A 15,202-nucleotide genomic window follows, 5' to 3' on the forward strand; every position below is an offset into this window, starting at 1 on the left:
CACGACCCCGGAGCCCAACGCTGCCACCGAGATGGGCCCCCCGCGGCACCCCCAGCCAGGCGAGATGGAAGCGGGAGGTGCGGGCGGCGGGCGGCGGCTGCAGGTAAAGAGGCACACCGCTTGTCCTGGGTCTCTCTAGAATGCCGTCCTCCCTCTCCCCGGAGAGTCTCAGACACCCGAAGTGTCTCTGGAAACCTGTGTTCTCCGATCTCAGAGGGGGGCTTTGGGGTGGGGGTGGGGTTGCATGCGAATCGAAATATCGGTAGAGCTCTTGAGGAGAAATTGGGGGGTCGATTTTAGAGAAAGTGGTGAAGATCTCTGGTCCTTCTGGCTTAGTGGGAGGGTCTGTGAGAAAAAAGGGGGAGGAAATCGGTAAACCGAGGCCTGTGCATAAAATCATTTGAGAGTTCCTTTTGGAGTAGGTCTTGATGTAAGGTTTCTGATTTCCTAGAACAAGGCATTTTCCCTCAGATTCCTCCTCTGACAGTTGTCACCTTGGTGTGAGCTTCAGTCTTTCAAAGGGACATGCCATTTTCCATAAAACTTTATACAGATGTATATATATATGTGTGTGTATGGTGTTAATACCTGTCGTGTGGCTGTTGTACACGATTCAGTGTCGGTTTTTTAGAGAGTAGTAAGCTGTAAGCATTTATGGAGTGTCATAGTATCCCCAAACACCACACAGATGATTTTGTTATTGAACCTATGTCCATTAAAATTTCAAGAGAATTTAGACTACTTCTTCACTGTATATTGATCACAAAAAATTGTTCTAGGTGGATGATGCTGCCTTTGCTTCTTTAGGGGGAAGTGTAGGTACTGGAGATGCTTTAATTTCTCATTATTGATTCTAACGTGAGAATTTAGTAATAACCACATGACTGTATGCACTGCAGGTGGAAATGAGTTCTCAACAGTTTCCTCGGTTAGGAACCCCATCCACTGGGCTAAGCCAGGCTCCTTCCCAGATTGCAAACAGTGGTTCTGCAGGATTGATAAACCCAGCTGCCACAGGTGAGATATGTGATGTTCTCCTATATTGCTGCTTGCTCTAAGAACATTGCCAGTTCTGGGGGGCGCCTGGGTGGCTCAGGCGGTTAAGCGTCCAGCTTCTGCTCAGGTCATAATCTCATAGCTTGTGGGTTCAAGAGCCGCGTCGGGCTCTGTGCTGACAGCTAGCTCAGAGCCTGGAGCCTGCTTCAGATTCTGTGTCTCCCTCTCTCTCTGACCCTCCCCTGCTGGACTCTCCTTCTCTCTCAGTACTAAACAAAGATTAAAAAAAAAAAAAGAATATAGCCAGTTTTGTCATTTAAAAATTAGCAAATTCCTTGTGGGATTTTAGTAAATACTGGGTCATCGAATTTGAAGAAAGGATATATTACAACTCTAAACAAGGTTTTTTAAATTCCTTTTTTAATTCTTTCACATATACTAGAGTATACTGGAAACCTACTTTAAGCATTTCTACAAGAACTATATTTTAAGTATATTGGTGTGTTCTCCTTTATTTAATGCCTAAAGTATTGTAAATGTATTTCGTCCTCCTTATGATTTTCTTTTTTTAATTATTTTTTAAAAATTTTTGAAAACTTATTTATTTATTTTGAGAGACAGAAAGTATGTACCCGTGGGAGAAGGGCAGAGAGAGGGAGGGAGAAAGAGAATCCCAAGTAGGTTCTTGCTGTTAGTGTAGGGTGCAAAGCAGCGCTCAATCTCACAACCGTGACATCATGACCTGAACCAGAATCAAGAGTGGGCCACTCAACTGACCGAGCCACCCAGGCACCTCTTCCTTATGATTTTCTTAATAGCATTTTTTCCCTGTAGCTTCCTTTATTACAAGAATGTAATATATAATACATATAACATACAAAGTATGTATTAATCAACTGTTGTAGGCAAAGTTTCCAATCAACAATAGACTTAGCAGTTAAGCTTTTAAGGAATCAAAAGTTATGTGCAGATTTTTGACTGCAGGTGTGGCCATCACCTAACCCCTACACTGTTCAAAGATCAACTGAATACATATACACATATGGGCAGTTAGGTTTTAGTTGTGTACCCTTTGGGTGCTGCAGATCAGTGGTCCTCAGCAGGGATGATTTTGCATACCAGGGAACATTTGGCAATGTCTCGATACATTTTTGGTTGTCACAACTAGAGGGTGCTATTGGCACCTGATATGTAAAGGCCAAGGATGCTGCTAAACATCCAGAATGGGTCTTGGAGCCCCCTCTGCCCCACTAAGGTATCCAGTCCAGTCAGTAGTGCTGAAGTTGAGGAACTCCTTCAAGGGGTCTTCTTCTCTATAGCTGTCAAGTAAAAAGATGACATTGCAAAGTAAAGTATTTCTTTTTCTATTCCCTTTTCTTCACCTCCTGCTTCCTAAGTTCCTTATCATGGTAAATGGCACCACTGTCTGCTCTCTCTGTGAGCTAGACCCTTTGTCTAGTGTTTCACCCTCATTATCCCTTTGCTTCCCTCCTGCCAACTTTTTTTTTGGTTAAAATTTATTTCAGTTCTCTTTAGACTTGAAGTAACTTTAAGCTACTTTATGTCTCCTGCTTAATAGTAGCTACTCATTTTCTAAATGAATGACAGAAAGTTCCCAATTTTCTTGACTTTGAGACTTTATACATTCTATTTCTTTTGCCACAGTCCTCCGTCTTCCTTTTCACACTTACTTACCTGATTAATTCCTGTTCTTGAGGTTGCATCTCAGATGTCACTTTCGAGATGTTTACTGACTCCCATCATCTGCAAGTCAGGGGTAGGACCTCCTAGAATGAAGGCTGGAACCATGGTCACATTGTGTACCTTTGTATTTGCTATACTTGCTACGTTGTAGGACACAAAGTAGTGGTGTCAAGTCCTTACAGAGCCCCTTAAAGTTCTTTGCTTCTTAATAAATATTTTTGACAGTATTTTCTCTTTGATATAAATTCATAGAATAATTTAAAGATGCATAGCTTAAGGGCATCTGGGTGGCTCAGTCAGTTAAGTGTCCAGCTTTGGCACAGGTCATGATCTCATGGTTCATGAGTTCAAGCCCTGCATCAGGCTCTGCACTGAGAGTGCAGGCTGGCTTGGGATTTTCTCCTTCGCCCCTCCCTGACTTGCACACACACTGTCTCTCTCTCTCAAAATAAATAAATAAACTTATCCAAAAAAAAAAAAGGAACATAGCTTAAAGGGAATATTTTTTGAGTGTCTGTTTGCAAAGAATTATGCTGCTTATTAAAAATGGTGTCAATTAGCAATAATTGCCTCAGATTTTGTTGAGAAGGAGATCATTGTCTTAAACCAAAATTGTCCATTATTTTACCTGTGAATAGTGTGTGTTTTTTTTCTTCAATTGCTCTCAGAGAAGAAAATAAGTTTTCCATAAGGAGTTACATATTTTCTCTATATTTCCCATTGCTTTTATCAGAAGTAGTTATTTAGGATCCTAAGCATGTCAGGATTTCAAGTACATGTTCAAAACTCAGAAGTATAGATTACAGCTCGTGTTCTTAACTACCCTTTCAGGATTCTTTTCAGGTAAAAATAAGCTATTTGGAAGGGAATGATAAATTATTTTAAAAAGAGCTTAATAGGAAATGGTCAGTACATTATATCTTAATGAAATTGTCAAAAATCAAAGTTTTCCTGGACAAATAGGTTTGGGGACAATTATTGTCCATACCCTTAAAATTTTAATTATGGGAAAATCTGTTTGGATAATAGGGAAGGTTCACAACATCATATATAAAGAAAACACTAGGGGATCTAGCTGGCTAAGTCAGATGAAGATGTGACTCTTCATCTTGGGGTGGTAAGTTCGAGGTCTGCATTGGGTGTAGAGGTTACTTTAAAAAAATGTTTTTTTAATCTTTTAAAGGAAAAAAAGCGCTTGGGTGGCTCAGTCAGTTGACAGCCCAATTCTTGATTTCGGCTCAGGTCTCGATCTCACTCTTAGTGAGATCGAGCCCTGCGTCAGGCTCCTTTGTGCTGACAGCACAGAACTCACTTGGGATTATCTGCCTCTCCCAGCTTACATTCATGAGTGCGCACACATGCTCTCTCGTTCTCTCTCTCTCAAAACAAATAAAAAAGAAAAAATCCTAAAGAATGTCTTTCAAAAGCTGTTAGAACTAATCGAAATTTGTAAAGGTTGCAGGATAAAAGTTCAATGTATAAAAACCAATTATATTTTTAAATACTAGCAAGTTTTTTGAACAATGAAATTTTTTAAATGTCATTTACAGTAGCATCAAAAAAAACCTACAAAATACTTAGGATAAATTAACAAAATGTGTGTAAGACTTAGTGTTAAAAACCTATGAAAAACATGGCTAAGAATAATTAAAAACCTAGATAAAAATGGGGTGCGTGGGTGGCTCAGTCAGTTAAGCAGCTGACATCTGTTCAGGTCATGATCTCCTGGTATGCCAGTTCGAGCCCCACATCAGGCTCTGTGCTGACAGCTCAGAGCCTGGAGTCTGCTTTAGATTCTGTGTCTCCCTCTCTCTCTGACCCTCCCTCCCTTACTCTCTGTTTCTCTCAAAAATAAATAAACATTAAAGAAAATTTTTTTAAACCTAGATAAATGAAATGATCAATCATGCTTATGGATTGGAACACTCAATATTTTTTAAGATAATAGATCCAAAGGGATGTGTAGATTTTTTAAAAATCCTAATGAAAATCCCATCATGTCCTTTTGTAAAACTTGCCAGCTTGAATCTATATTTATGTGTAAACCAAAGGATCTTTCTACAATAGCCAAAGCAATTTTGATATCCCCTAAAAAGAAAAGACAGTTGGAAGATTCTACTCCATTACTTTAAGACTTAGTGTAATTTACACCAAGCAAGACAGTGTAGTATTGGCATAAAGATAAAAATATAGAGGATCCAGAAATAGACTCATACATAATAATGGTCAACTGATTTTTGACAAAAGCAGATAGATAATTCAGTAGGGAAATGATAGGCTTTTCAACAAAATAGTGCTTGAACACCAGAATATCCATATGGAGAAAATGAACTTTGACCTTTACTTTCGCCATACACAAAAATTAACTCACAGTGTATCATTATGGACCTAAATATAAAACTTAAAATTTCTAACAGAAAACATGGAAACTGCTTATGACCTTGGGGTGAACAAAACTTGTTTACGTCACAAAAAACACTTTATGAAAGAAACAACTGTGATATGTTGTACTTCATCAAAATTAAAAATGTCTACTCTTCAAAAGACACCATTAACAAAAATGCAAGCCACAGATTGAAAAGATATTTAAATAAATACATCTGCAAAGGACTTCTTTCCTAAATATATAAAGAACTCTTGTAACTCAATAGCTTTTCCTATTTGAGACACCCTGATTCTTTTTTAATGGGCAAGATGCTTGAATAGACCAATTACCAGACACACTATAGTAATGTCCAGTATGCACATAAAAGATACTCAATTGTATCCTCAGGGCAATGCAAACTAAACCACAGAAAATACTACATATCCACTATACTGACTAAAATTAAAAGACCAATTTGATGTGTTTGTGGAGCAAGTAGAATTCATACCTTCTTATTGAGAATGCCAAATCTAGCTACTTTGGAAAACTGGCAGTATCTTATGAAGTTAAATATAAACTTAACCATACAACCTAGCAATCCTATTCCTAGATATTTACCCAAGATAAATGGAAATGTTTGTTCAAAGACTCATACTTCAGTGCTCCTAGAAGCAATTTTCATAATAGCCATTAACTGAAAACAACCCATTATTTATCAGCTGGTGACCAGATAAAATTTGGTCTATATGTATGGTGGAAAACTACTCAACAGTAAAAAGGAACAGACTGCTAGTATATAAAATAACACAGATGAAGAACCTCAAAAACATTATACAGTTAACCCTGAAACAACCTGAGAGTTAGGGTCCCTGATCTCTGTGAGTCAAGAATTTGAGTATCACTTTGACTCCCCCAAAACTTAACTACTAATAGCCCAATGTTGAGTGGAAGCCTTGCTGATAACATAACCAATCAATTAATACATATTTGTGTTTTATATATAGTAGACTGTATTTCTATAATGAAGTAAGCTAGGAAAAAGAAAATGTTATAAAAGAAAATCTAAGGAAAAGGTGTGCCTGGGTGGCTCAGTAGGTTGACTGTGTGATTCTTAATTTGAGCTCAGGTCATGATTCCAGGGTTGTGGGATCAGTGCCCGTGTCGGGCTCCATGCTAAGCGTGGAGCCTGCTTAAGCACACATGTGGCCTCTCTCTCTTTCTAAAATAAGTAAATTAAATGAAAAAAGAACAGCATAAGGAAGAAAAAATCATTTACGACACCATACTATATCATAAACCATGTATAAGTCCAGCTGTGCATTTCAAATCCATGTTGTTCAGGGGCTGACTGTGCTAAGAGAAAGAAACAGACAGAAAGGACCACATATTATATGATTCTATTTGTATGAAATTCCAGGAAACACAAAGCTATAGTGTTAGAAAGCAAATTAATGTTTTCTAAGGGGTAGGTGGGTCTGAGGGAGGGAACTGACTGCAAAGGGGCATGAATGAACCTGTGAGAGTAATGGGAAATGTTCTCTATCGTGATTGTATTGTGGTTATAGTACTGTACACTCCTGCAAAAATCCATCTAATTTTATACGAAGGATTAGTGGATTTTATATGTAAATTATACCTCAGTAAAACTGATTGACTAAAAAAATGGACAAAATATAGAAACATACACTTCACAAAGGAAGGTGTTTATGTATGGCCTGTGATCACATGAAAAGAAGTTCCATACCACCAGTCCTCGTGGAAGTGCCAACTAAAAGCCCCGTGAGAGCCCTGCTAGATACTCACCCACTAGAATGTCTTTGTATCAAGAATTGTGAGGATGAGGAGCTGCTAGAACCTGAAACCACTGGACTGTGACATGATACAACCACTTTGGAAGGTATTTTGTCAGTCTCCTATAAAGTTAAACATTTACTTGCCATTTGACCCAGTCATTCTGTTCCTAGCCTGTTGGTTAATAATGTAAAAACAAAATAAAACAAAACTTGTTGAACAGTCTCTGGTTTCAGAATTAGCCATTTTATTGTATGTAAGTTGTACATCAATAAAGTGATTTTAAAAGTAAAAAAAATCTGAATGACCAGGGAGAAAAATCAACATACGCAAAATACACATCTGTCTTTTCACATAACACCTGTACTCAAATTTTTTTCCTGAGGAAATCATTGGACAGGAACTAAAAATACATATGTGGTTTATCCCAGAATTGTTGATAATAGCAAAAATTTAGAAATAACCTAAAAGCCCATCAGTGATAGAATGCTTAAAAAAGCTATGATATATCTATGCAGTGGAATTTCATTTTTTTTAAGTTTATTTATATATTGTGAGAGAGCGAGAAAGCATGCATGCGAGGGGCAGAGAGAGAGAATCTTAAGCAGGCTCTACACTGTCAGCACAGAGCCCAATGTGGGGCTTGAACTCCCTCTATTTTTAAATTGTTTTTTTTTTAATTGTTTTTAAATAGTTACATGTTGTTATGGTCCAGAATTCCCAAAGAGAGAGTATACAGTGAGAAGTATCTCTCCTATCCCTGTTCTCTCAGAATCTACTGTCTTTCCCATGAAGAAATCAAGATGCTTTGGGAGTTATCTTAAGGCATATATGAGTACTTCTTCACTGTTCTATCCCTTACTTTTTTCCTTCATATATTATATGTTTTTGCATAACACATTATCAGTTTTTAATAAGAATACCTAAGAAGCTTCCTTGTTCTGTTTTTATAGTTCCATGGTCAGTAGTCTATTGTGGGAGTATACCACAATTTATACATCCAGTCACCTGTTGATAGACACATAGGTTTTAAAAATTCCTTTACTGGAATAAAAATGTTGTACATAAGTCATTTTTACACACATGCTATGTATCTTGTACACAAGTCATTTTACACACATGCTATGTATCTTATAGGATACATTCGTGCAAGTGGAATTGAGTTTCAGAAGGTGTGTATAATAATGATAGGATTGTAATAATGATAGAGATCTCCATGTTTGTTTTGTAGGAAATTTGTTTTGAAAAGCTTTGTGTTCCTGGGCTTAAGAATATTTATATTATCTTTTTAATGTTAGGTTTTTATGACTTTTTAAATAAATACCTTAAGTGAAAGCATCCTGGGGGCACCTAGATGGCTCAGTTAGTTAAGCATCCGACTTCAGCTCAGGTCATGATCTCACAGTTTGTGGGTTCGAGCCCCGCATCGGGCTCTGTGCTGACAGCTAGCGCAGAGCCAGGAGCATGCTTCAGATTCTGTATCTCCCTCTCTCTCTGACCCTCCCCTGCTCATACTGTCTCTCTCTCTCTCTCAGAAATAAATAAAAAACATTTTAAAAAGAAAGAAAGAAAGACAAAGCAAGCAAGCAAGCATCCGGTCTTGCATTGCTCTTCCAACTGTTTGAGATTTTTTTTTTTTAATTTTTTTTAATGTTTATTTTTGAGAGAGAGACAAAGTGTGAGTATGAGAGGGATAGAAAGGGAGACACAGAATCTGAAGCAGGCTCTAGGCTCTGAGCTGTCAGCACAGAGCCCAATGTGGGCCCGAACTCATGAGCCATGAAATCATGAGCTGAACCAGAGTCAGACTCCTAACTGACTGAGCCACCCAGGCTCCCCTGAGATCATTTTAGATATCAGGCCCATTGTTCACGGGAGTGGAAAAGCCACAATGTCCAAAACAAGTCCTGAGTTCCATAGGGGTGGCTCTTGGGTTTGCTATCTGTTAGGGGAACCATTGCCCAAATTCTGTTTGTTAGGAAAATCTCACAAGGAAATGGTCAGCTTGTCAATCCTGACACTTGGCTGCAAGTGCCACTCTTGTATGTGCTGTTTAATTCATTTGTATTAATTAACATTGAAAGCACATGACATGCTGTTTCTCCCTTCATGTCCTTACTAGTCAACGATGAATCTAGTCGAGAGGCTGAAGTCACTGCCAGGGAGCACATGAGTTCCAGCAGCTCCCTCCAGTCCCGCGAAGAGAAGCAAGAGCCTGTTGTGGTAAGGCCCTATCCACAGGTGCAGATGTTGTCTACTCACCATGCTGTTGCATCGGGCACCCCCGTCACAGTGACAGCCCCACCAGCACATCTGACGCCAGCAGTGCCACTCTCCTTTTCGGAGGGACTTATGAAGGTAATGGAGAGGGTTAAAATTTCCCGTTGAACCACACAGCTAAGGACTGGCTAATATTCCTGACAGCATTCACAGAGTCTTAGGCGGTATCCAGGATCCCAGTGTTTTTTGACCCATCAATTCAGCTCTTCTCTGTGACCCAGAGCTCTGCTATTCTGCAGTGCCTAGTCTTGTGCCGCTGGGCAGTTGGCATCACAGGATCTTTTCTAGTACCTGTTTTGACGTTGACTTCATTCAGTTAATGGGCATGCTGACTTAGATTTTATCTTGGAGTGGCACTCTTCTCCAAGGTTTTGTTTTAAAGCTTACTAATTTGGGGCTATCTGAGAATATCGCCTTGTATATTACCTTGTCACTATGTTTTAGTTACTGAGAGTTTTGTTTACTTCCGCCCAAACTTGGGATGCAGCGTTGTATAGAAGAAAGAATGTGGGCTGAGAGCTGTCCAGGTCTGGGCTTCAGTCCCAGCTCCAGTTTTTACTGTCTGTGTGGCTTGGAGCAAGTGCCATAGCCTTGCTTTGTATGCTCCCTCATCTGTAAAATGGCAATGCCGGTACTTGAGTGGAAGAGCTGTGATGCTAAGAGATAAAATATAAGGCTTTTGGATCTTTCCTGGCACTCTCCAGGTTTGATTTGTGTACTTTTTAACAATAGAATGAAATGCATCACTCGTAAAAAGCTGTTGATCTGTTTCGTATGGTTTTCTGTTCGCAGCCGCCCCCGAAGCCCACCATGCCTAGCCGTCCCATTGCTCCTGCTCCACCTTCTACCTTGTCACTCCCCCCCAAGGTTCCAGGGCAGGCTACCGTTACCATGGAGAGTAGCATCCCTCAAGCTTCAGCCATTCCTGTGGCAACAATCAGTGGACAACAGGTTTTTTTCCTCTTAATTTGCTGATTTTCAGACTGAGATGCCAATCTGTTGATCATTATTTATTGAATGCCAGCAGTACATTAGGCACTGTACAAAATAAAAAAATTAAAATCACTGATCTCTGCAAGGGGAGGATAGTAAGTTTGAGAGAGAGGGATATCTGCAGGGAGTAACACCAACACGCACTGGGGTCTTGGTCATTTGGCCAGTCTGTATTGGGCATGTGCTATGTGTGAGAGACAAGTGTAGATGAGGCAGTCCATATGCTCGAGGGGCCCAGAGTCCACTTGTCCTTGGTTAGCTTTGGGGGTGGGAACAGCCTCGTGGCGGCAGTGCTTCTCTAGGGTTTTTCCCTGAGCAGAATGATGGTGTGTCTCTCAGGTGCCTAGCAGGTGCCCTCAAGCAGCTCACCAGTTGTGAGCACTTATTTTGTAGTCTCATGTTTTAGCTTACATTTTTTGCTGAAATTCTATTCTGTAATATGTATAAGATTTATTTAAATATTTTGAATTACTGACCAGTGAGAAAACCTGAATATGAAAACTTTCCGTTCAAATTTTCAAGATAAAAAAATATTGGTATTCCAAGAAGACACTATATATTCTTTTTCCTCTCTTATACTGCTGAGTACTCCCAGAGTACTGGGACCCCCACACGGGAATCACTGGCCTCAGAGTTGGGAGCCTGTGAGGAAGGGGGAGTTGTGGAACTGTCGGGGAGTACCTGCTGGGTGCTAACTGACATTTCCTGAGAAGTCCTGTACAGCACGAAGAGTGGACGAATGCAGTGGCACATAAGGAAAATAGACTAGGAAAACAATAAGCTTTTGGCCAAGGCAGAAAGGACAAGTGTGAAAGACTAATTGAAGATGAGAGTGTCCCAAAGTGGGCACAGACAAGTGTATCTGTTAGAGATCCAGCACCTACCGTGGCTCCCTGATTATAGTGACTCAAGGCAGTTGATGTGCCCTGACAGTCACTTACCCCATGCCTACTGGCATGGGTCATCATGTGGTTTAAAGAAAGCTAAACATCCTTTCCCTTGGGGTACTCACTGTCTAAAAGGAGCACCCTGACCCACATTTGGAGGCAGCCGAACTCCTAGAAGCAATGGCTAAGCATCATTGGCTAAGACCAAGCACATGAAAATAACGTTACGTCCTATTTCTTGCAGGGACATCCCAGTAACCTGCATCATATCATGACCACAAATGTACAGATGTCTATTATCCGCAGCAATGCTCCTGGGCCCCCTCTTCACATTGGAGCTTCTCATTTACCTCGAGGTAAAAACTGTACGTTTTGTTCAAATTCTCAAAATGCATTGGCAGACACACATTTGGTAAGAGATATGGTAACAAAAAATGTATCTAGATCAGCTTATTAAAGTTACAGGACAACAGAAATAAACTTAGAGCAATACACACTTTTGGCACGGTCTAATTATAGTCACATCTTAACAAGCATGTGTATGCTTTTGGGTGTAAAGTTAAAAACCATTCAGATTTTTAGTTTGGTCTAAAGATTGTCCTTTATAATGGGGAACTCCTCAAACGTCTGATAATCCAAAATGGTCTTGAATTTTGGAAGAAAGTCACAATCAACAATGCTGATTTTTTAAAATTTGTTGTCAAATTGGCTAACATACAGTGTGTAAAGTATTCTCTTGGTTTTGGGATAGATTCCCGAGATTCAGTGCTTCCGTACAACACCAAGTGCTCATCCCAACAGATGCCCTCCTCCATGCCCATCACCCATTTTCCCCTCTCCCCCACCTCCATTAACCCTCAGTTTGTTCTCAATATTTAAGAGTCTCTTATGGTTTGCCCCCTTTTCTCTCTGTGTGTAACTGTTTTCCCCCTTTCTTTCCCCATGATCTTCTGTTACGTCTCTCAAGACCCTCATGAGTGAAAACATATGGTATCTGTCTTTCTCTGGCTGACTTATTTCACTCAGCATAACACCCGCCAGTTCCATCCACAGTGCTGCAAATGACAGGATTTCGTTCTTTCTCATTGCTAAGTTGAATACTGAATGTTTTTAAAGTTTAGTGATAACGGTAACTCAAGTAACATAGCCATAAGATGAATTTATTCTTACAGTTAAGTTCTGATAAGTTGTCAAGTATTAAATTTAACGACTTTTTTTTCAACTGCTTGATCAGAAATTATAGCCTTATATTGAAGAGTGTAAAACCATTGTTGGCAAAATCAAGCTAACAAGTACAAAACTAGGTTTACATGGTCATAACATACCACTGGTTCCCAGGACGAAGTTCACAGTTTGCAAGGGTGGTCTGTGTGAGATCAGAACTATTTTCGTGAAAATACTAAGGCCTCATTTCCCTGTATTTGACGGTGCAAAGGCAGTGGTAATTCAGGTGAGCTCTCTGGTGGTGAAACTGCTGGAGCCTTGGCCTAAACGAAGGCAGCGGCACCACGCTGTGCTATTCAGCATGTGCTGCTCTGCTGCATCCTTGCCGTTAAAGAAATAGAAAACACTTTCACTTAATAATGTCCTTGAAGAAGCAATAGAGATGATTAATCTTATCAAATCACAACCCTTGAATGCATGGTTTTTTTTTAAATTTTGCAAGTGATGAAAGGGAAGTATACATACAGCACGTCAGCTAAATTACTGACCTACTGAGTTTTAGAAAGTATTTGCATTCTTTTCGTAGGACCTATAATTGGTGTTTAAATGGTGAGCCCATAACCCCTACTAATGAAAGCAATTTTTCCCAGGTGCAGCCGCAGCTGCTGTGATGTCCAGTTCTAAAGTGACCACGGTCCTGCGGCCGACTTCCCAGTTGCCAAATGCTGCCACAGCTCAGCCGGCAGTACAGCACATCATTCACCAACCTATCCAGGCACGTCAGCTTGTGGGCGATCAGCCAGCGAGTATGAAGTGCCCGCTCTGAGTTCTTGACTCTGCTAGAGCCTGGGAGAGTCCTTTGACCTCAAGTGACTTTTGATCTAGTCGCCAAGATGTCCAGAAGGTTGAGTTCTATACAGTGTGATCCGATCAGCCATAGAGATTTAGAAGAGCGGGGCTGCGGGAAGCTGTTGCTGGGACGGGTGTAGTGGGAGCCTCAGAGAAGTGAAGAGGCAGCGAAGGGGAGCAATACTGTGCACAGTGGCAAGGAAGAGGGCGGCGCATGTGTGCTGGGTTCAGTAAAGGGAAGCCAGAACAGAGGTTTAATTCAGATGGGGACTTATGATCCCCTAAATACTTTGTGCACGTCTTTGTAATACATGTGTGTATGCTTTTCAGGAAAGAGAGTCTGTGCCTTTCCACTTTTTTCTAAGGAAATCTGTGGTGTAGTGTGTTGTGAGGAGATGTTGTGAGGTCTCTAAATTCAGAGCTCAGAGATACAGAGTATAAGCTTGATTTTATAAGCAGCAGAGAGCCACTAAGTTTTTTGAACATAGTGACATGAGATCACAGAAATCTCTTTGAAAGATTAATGTAGCTGAATCACAGTAGATGAAAGTTCAGATACTTTTGGGGCCCACACTGATCACATATATGGAACCACTGGGTTTAACACAATCAGGAAGGATGCTGAGTAGGACACTGGGTAGTACATTTACAACCTAGAGTTTTCCATTTAAAACAGAATAAGAGGTCTTTGTGGCTAACAGAATACATTGGGAGACTCCTTCAGCCCCTGAAGTATAAATGGTATACAGGAAGGATAGGAGAAAGAACCCAAGCAAGGAGTTCTAAAGCTAGTGTAATGATCCTGGTGTGAGACAACAAGCGGTAGCAGTCAGCATAGACGCTGCTGATCGAAGTCCTGGAGATATGAAGCAGATCTAGAATGAGCAGCATTTGCAGATGGAACTGCATGTATCAGGGTCAAGAAAGAGACTATTCAAGAGCTCAGATGATCGACATAATTGACAGCAGACAAGCAGGAGAAGCCCAGGGTGGAACTTGTTTGGTGAAGGTTTTATATGCAAATGTAGTGTAAGGAAAGTAAGAGAAGTACATCCATGTGAAAATGCCAGAGAGCAGCTGGGCACCCTGAATCTTCCATAGGCAAATGCTGTTTTTGTGGGTTTGCTGGCTGAGAGGGCCCGACAGCCAGCGGCTCCATCCGACGGCTTGGAGCCCTCTGTGGAAAGCCCTTGGCTGTGTGGGAGTGTACAATGTCTGTGGCATAACCAATAGCAAATCTGTGGGCACTCTAGATCTGAAGGGTTAGGTCCCTATTCTCCTTAATAGGATAAAATGTTGAATACAGTCATATTTGGAAAGGAGGAATTTATATACTCTACCCAGCCAAAATAGGGAATTTTTTTTGTAATTCTGACTTTTGGTCTGAAAATTCTGAACAGAGAATTCCTTAGAATGGTAAGAACTTCCTTTCATTTGAACACAAACATACTCATTTGGATGCTCAAGCTTTAAATTACACTAACAGTGTTTGGCTTATTGTATTTTATTTTGCTTTTTGTTTTAAATGAAATATTTTTTCTCTTCTCTGTAGTCTCGTCCACCTGTGACCACCTCTAATACCATCCCTCCTGCTGTGGTAGCAACTGTCTCAGCCACCAGAGCTCAGTCTCCAGTCATTACTACAACAGCAGCACATGCTACTGATTCAGCGCTTAGGTATATTTGGGGTTTAAAGATCAAGCCCTCCTTCTTTACCTTTTTCCTTTCTTTCCTTCATCCTTTCATTTACTTCAGTAAATACTCATTGAGTGCTTTTTGATGAGCTCTGTAGTGTTCTAGATACTGAAGGTAAAGCAGTGAACAACCAGAAATTCCTGCCCTCATAGAGTTTCTATTTTTAGGGGCTGGAAACACAAAAACAAAGTGTTTGAGGTGGTGAAAAGTGCTTTTGGGAAAAATTAGAGTGGGATTTGGAGTGACGGGTTAGGCAGTGGAGGCTTCCTGCTTCATGTCAGGTGATCCAGAAGGACTGTTGATAAGAACAGATTGGAGCAGAAAATTGAAAGGCGTAATGAAGTGAGCCACATGGGTGTGTTGGAAAAGAACATTCTAAGCAGTGGGAACAGTAAGTGCCAAAACCTCGAGATCAAAGTGTGTTTGCTATGCCTAAGGAGAAGCAAGAGGCTGATGGGAGAAGAGCGGCAAGAGGTTA

The 15,202-nt window shown here is 40.4% G+C and overlaps 2 protein-coding genes across 8 annotated transcripts in view; both read left to right on the forward strand.

Moving 5' to 3' along the window:
• The window catches only part of POLR2D (RNA polymerase II subunit D), a 450,734-nt gene that overhangs the window by 273,533 nt on the left and 161,999 nt on the right, over window positions 1-15,202 (forward strand). The gene's annotated exons all lie outside the window — the stretch shown is intronic.
• Window positions 903-15,202, forward strand: part of SAP130 (Sin3A associated protein 130) — an 81,121-nt gene continuing 66,821 nt past the window's right edge. For 6 of the 7 annotated variants that reach the window (XM_077766734.1, XM_077766736.1, XM_077766737.1 and 3 more), the window contains exons 1-6: window positions 903-1,017; window positions 8,979-9,214; window positions 9,929-10,087; window positions 11,261-11,372; window positions 12,831-12,955; window positions 14,582-14,706. In XM_077766734.1, the coding sequence (XP_077622860.1) occupies window positions 906-1,017; window positions 8,979-9,214; window positions 9,929-10,087; window positions 11,261-11,372; window positions 12,831-12,955; window positions 14,582-14,706 (869 nt within the window). In that variant the 5' untranslated portion in view covers window positions 903-905. The remainder of the gene's footprint in view (window positions 1,018-8,978; window positions 9,215-9,928; window positions 10,088-11,260; window positions 11,373-12,830; window positions 12,956-14,581; window positions 14,707-15,202) is intronic. The other variant, XM_077766739.1, reaches the window with a different exon arrangement.

This window comes from Crocuta crocuta, unplaced genomic scaffold (genome assembly GCF_008692635.1).
Source record: "Crocuta crocuta isolate KB4526 unplaced genomic scaffold, BGI_CrCroc_1.0 scaffold5, whole genome shotgun sequence".
In the NCBI taxonomy this organism is placed as follows: Eukaryota; Metazoa; Chordata; class Mammalia; order Carnivora; family Hyaenidae; genus Crocuta; species Crocuta crocuta.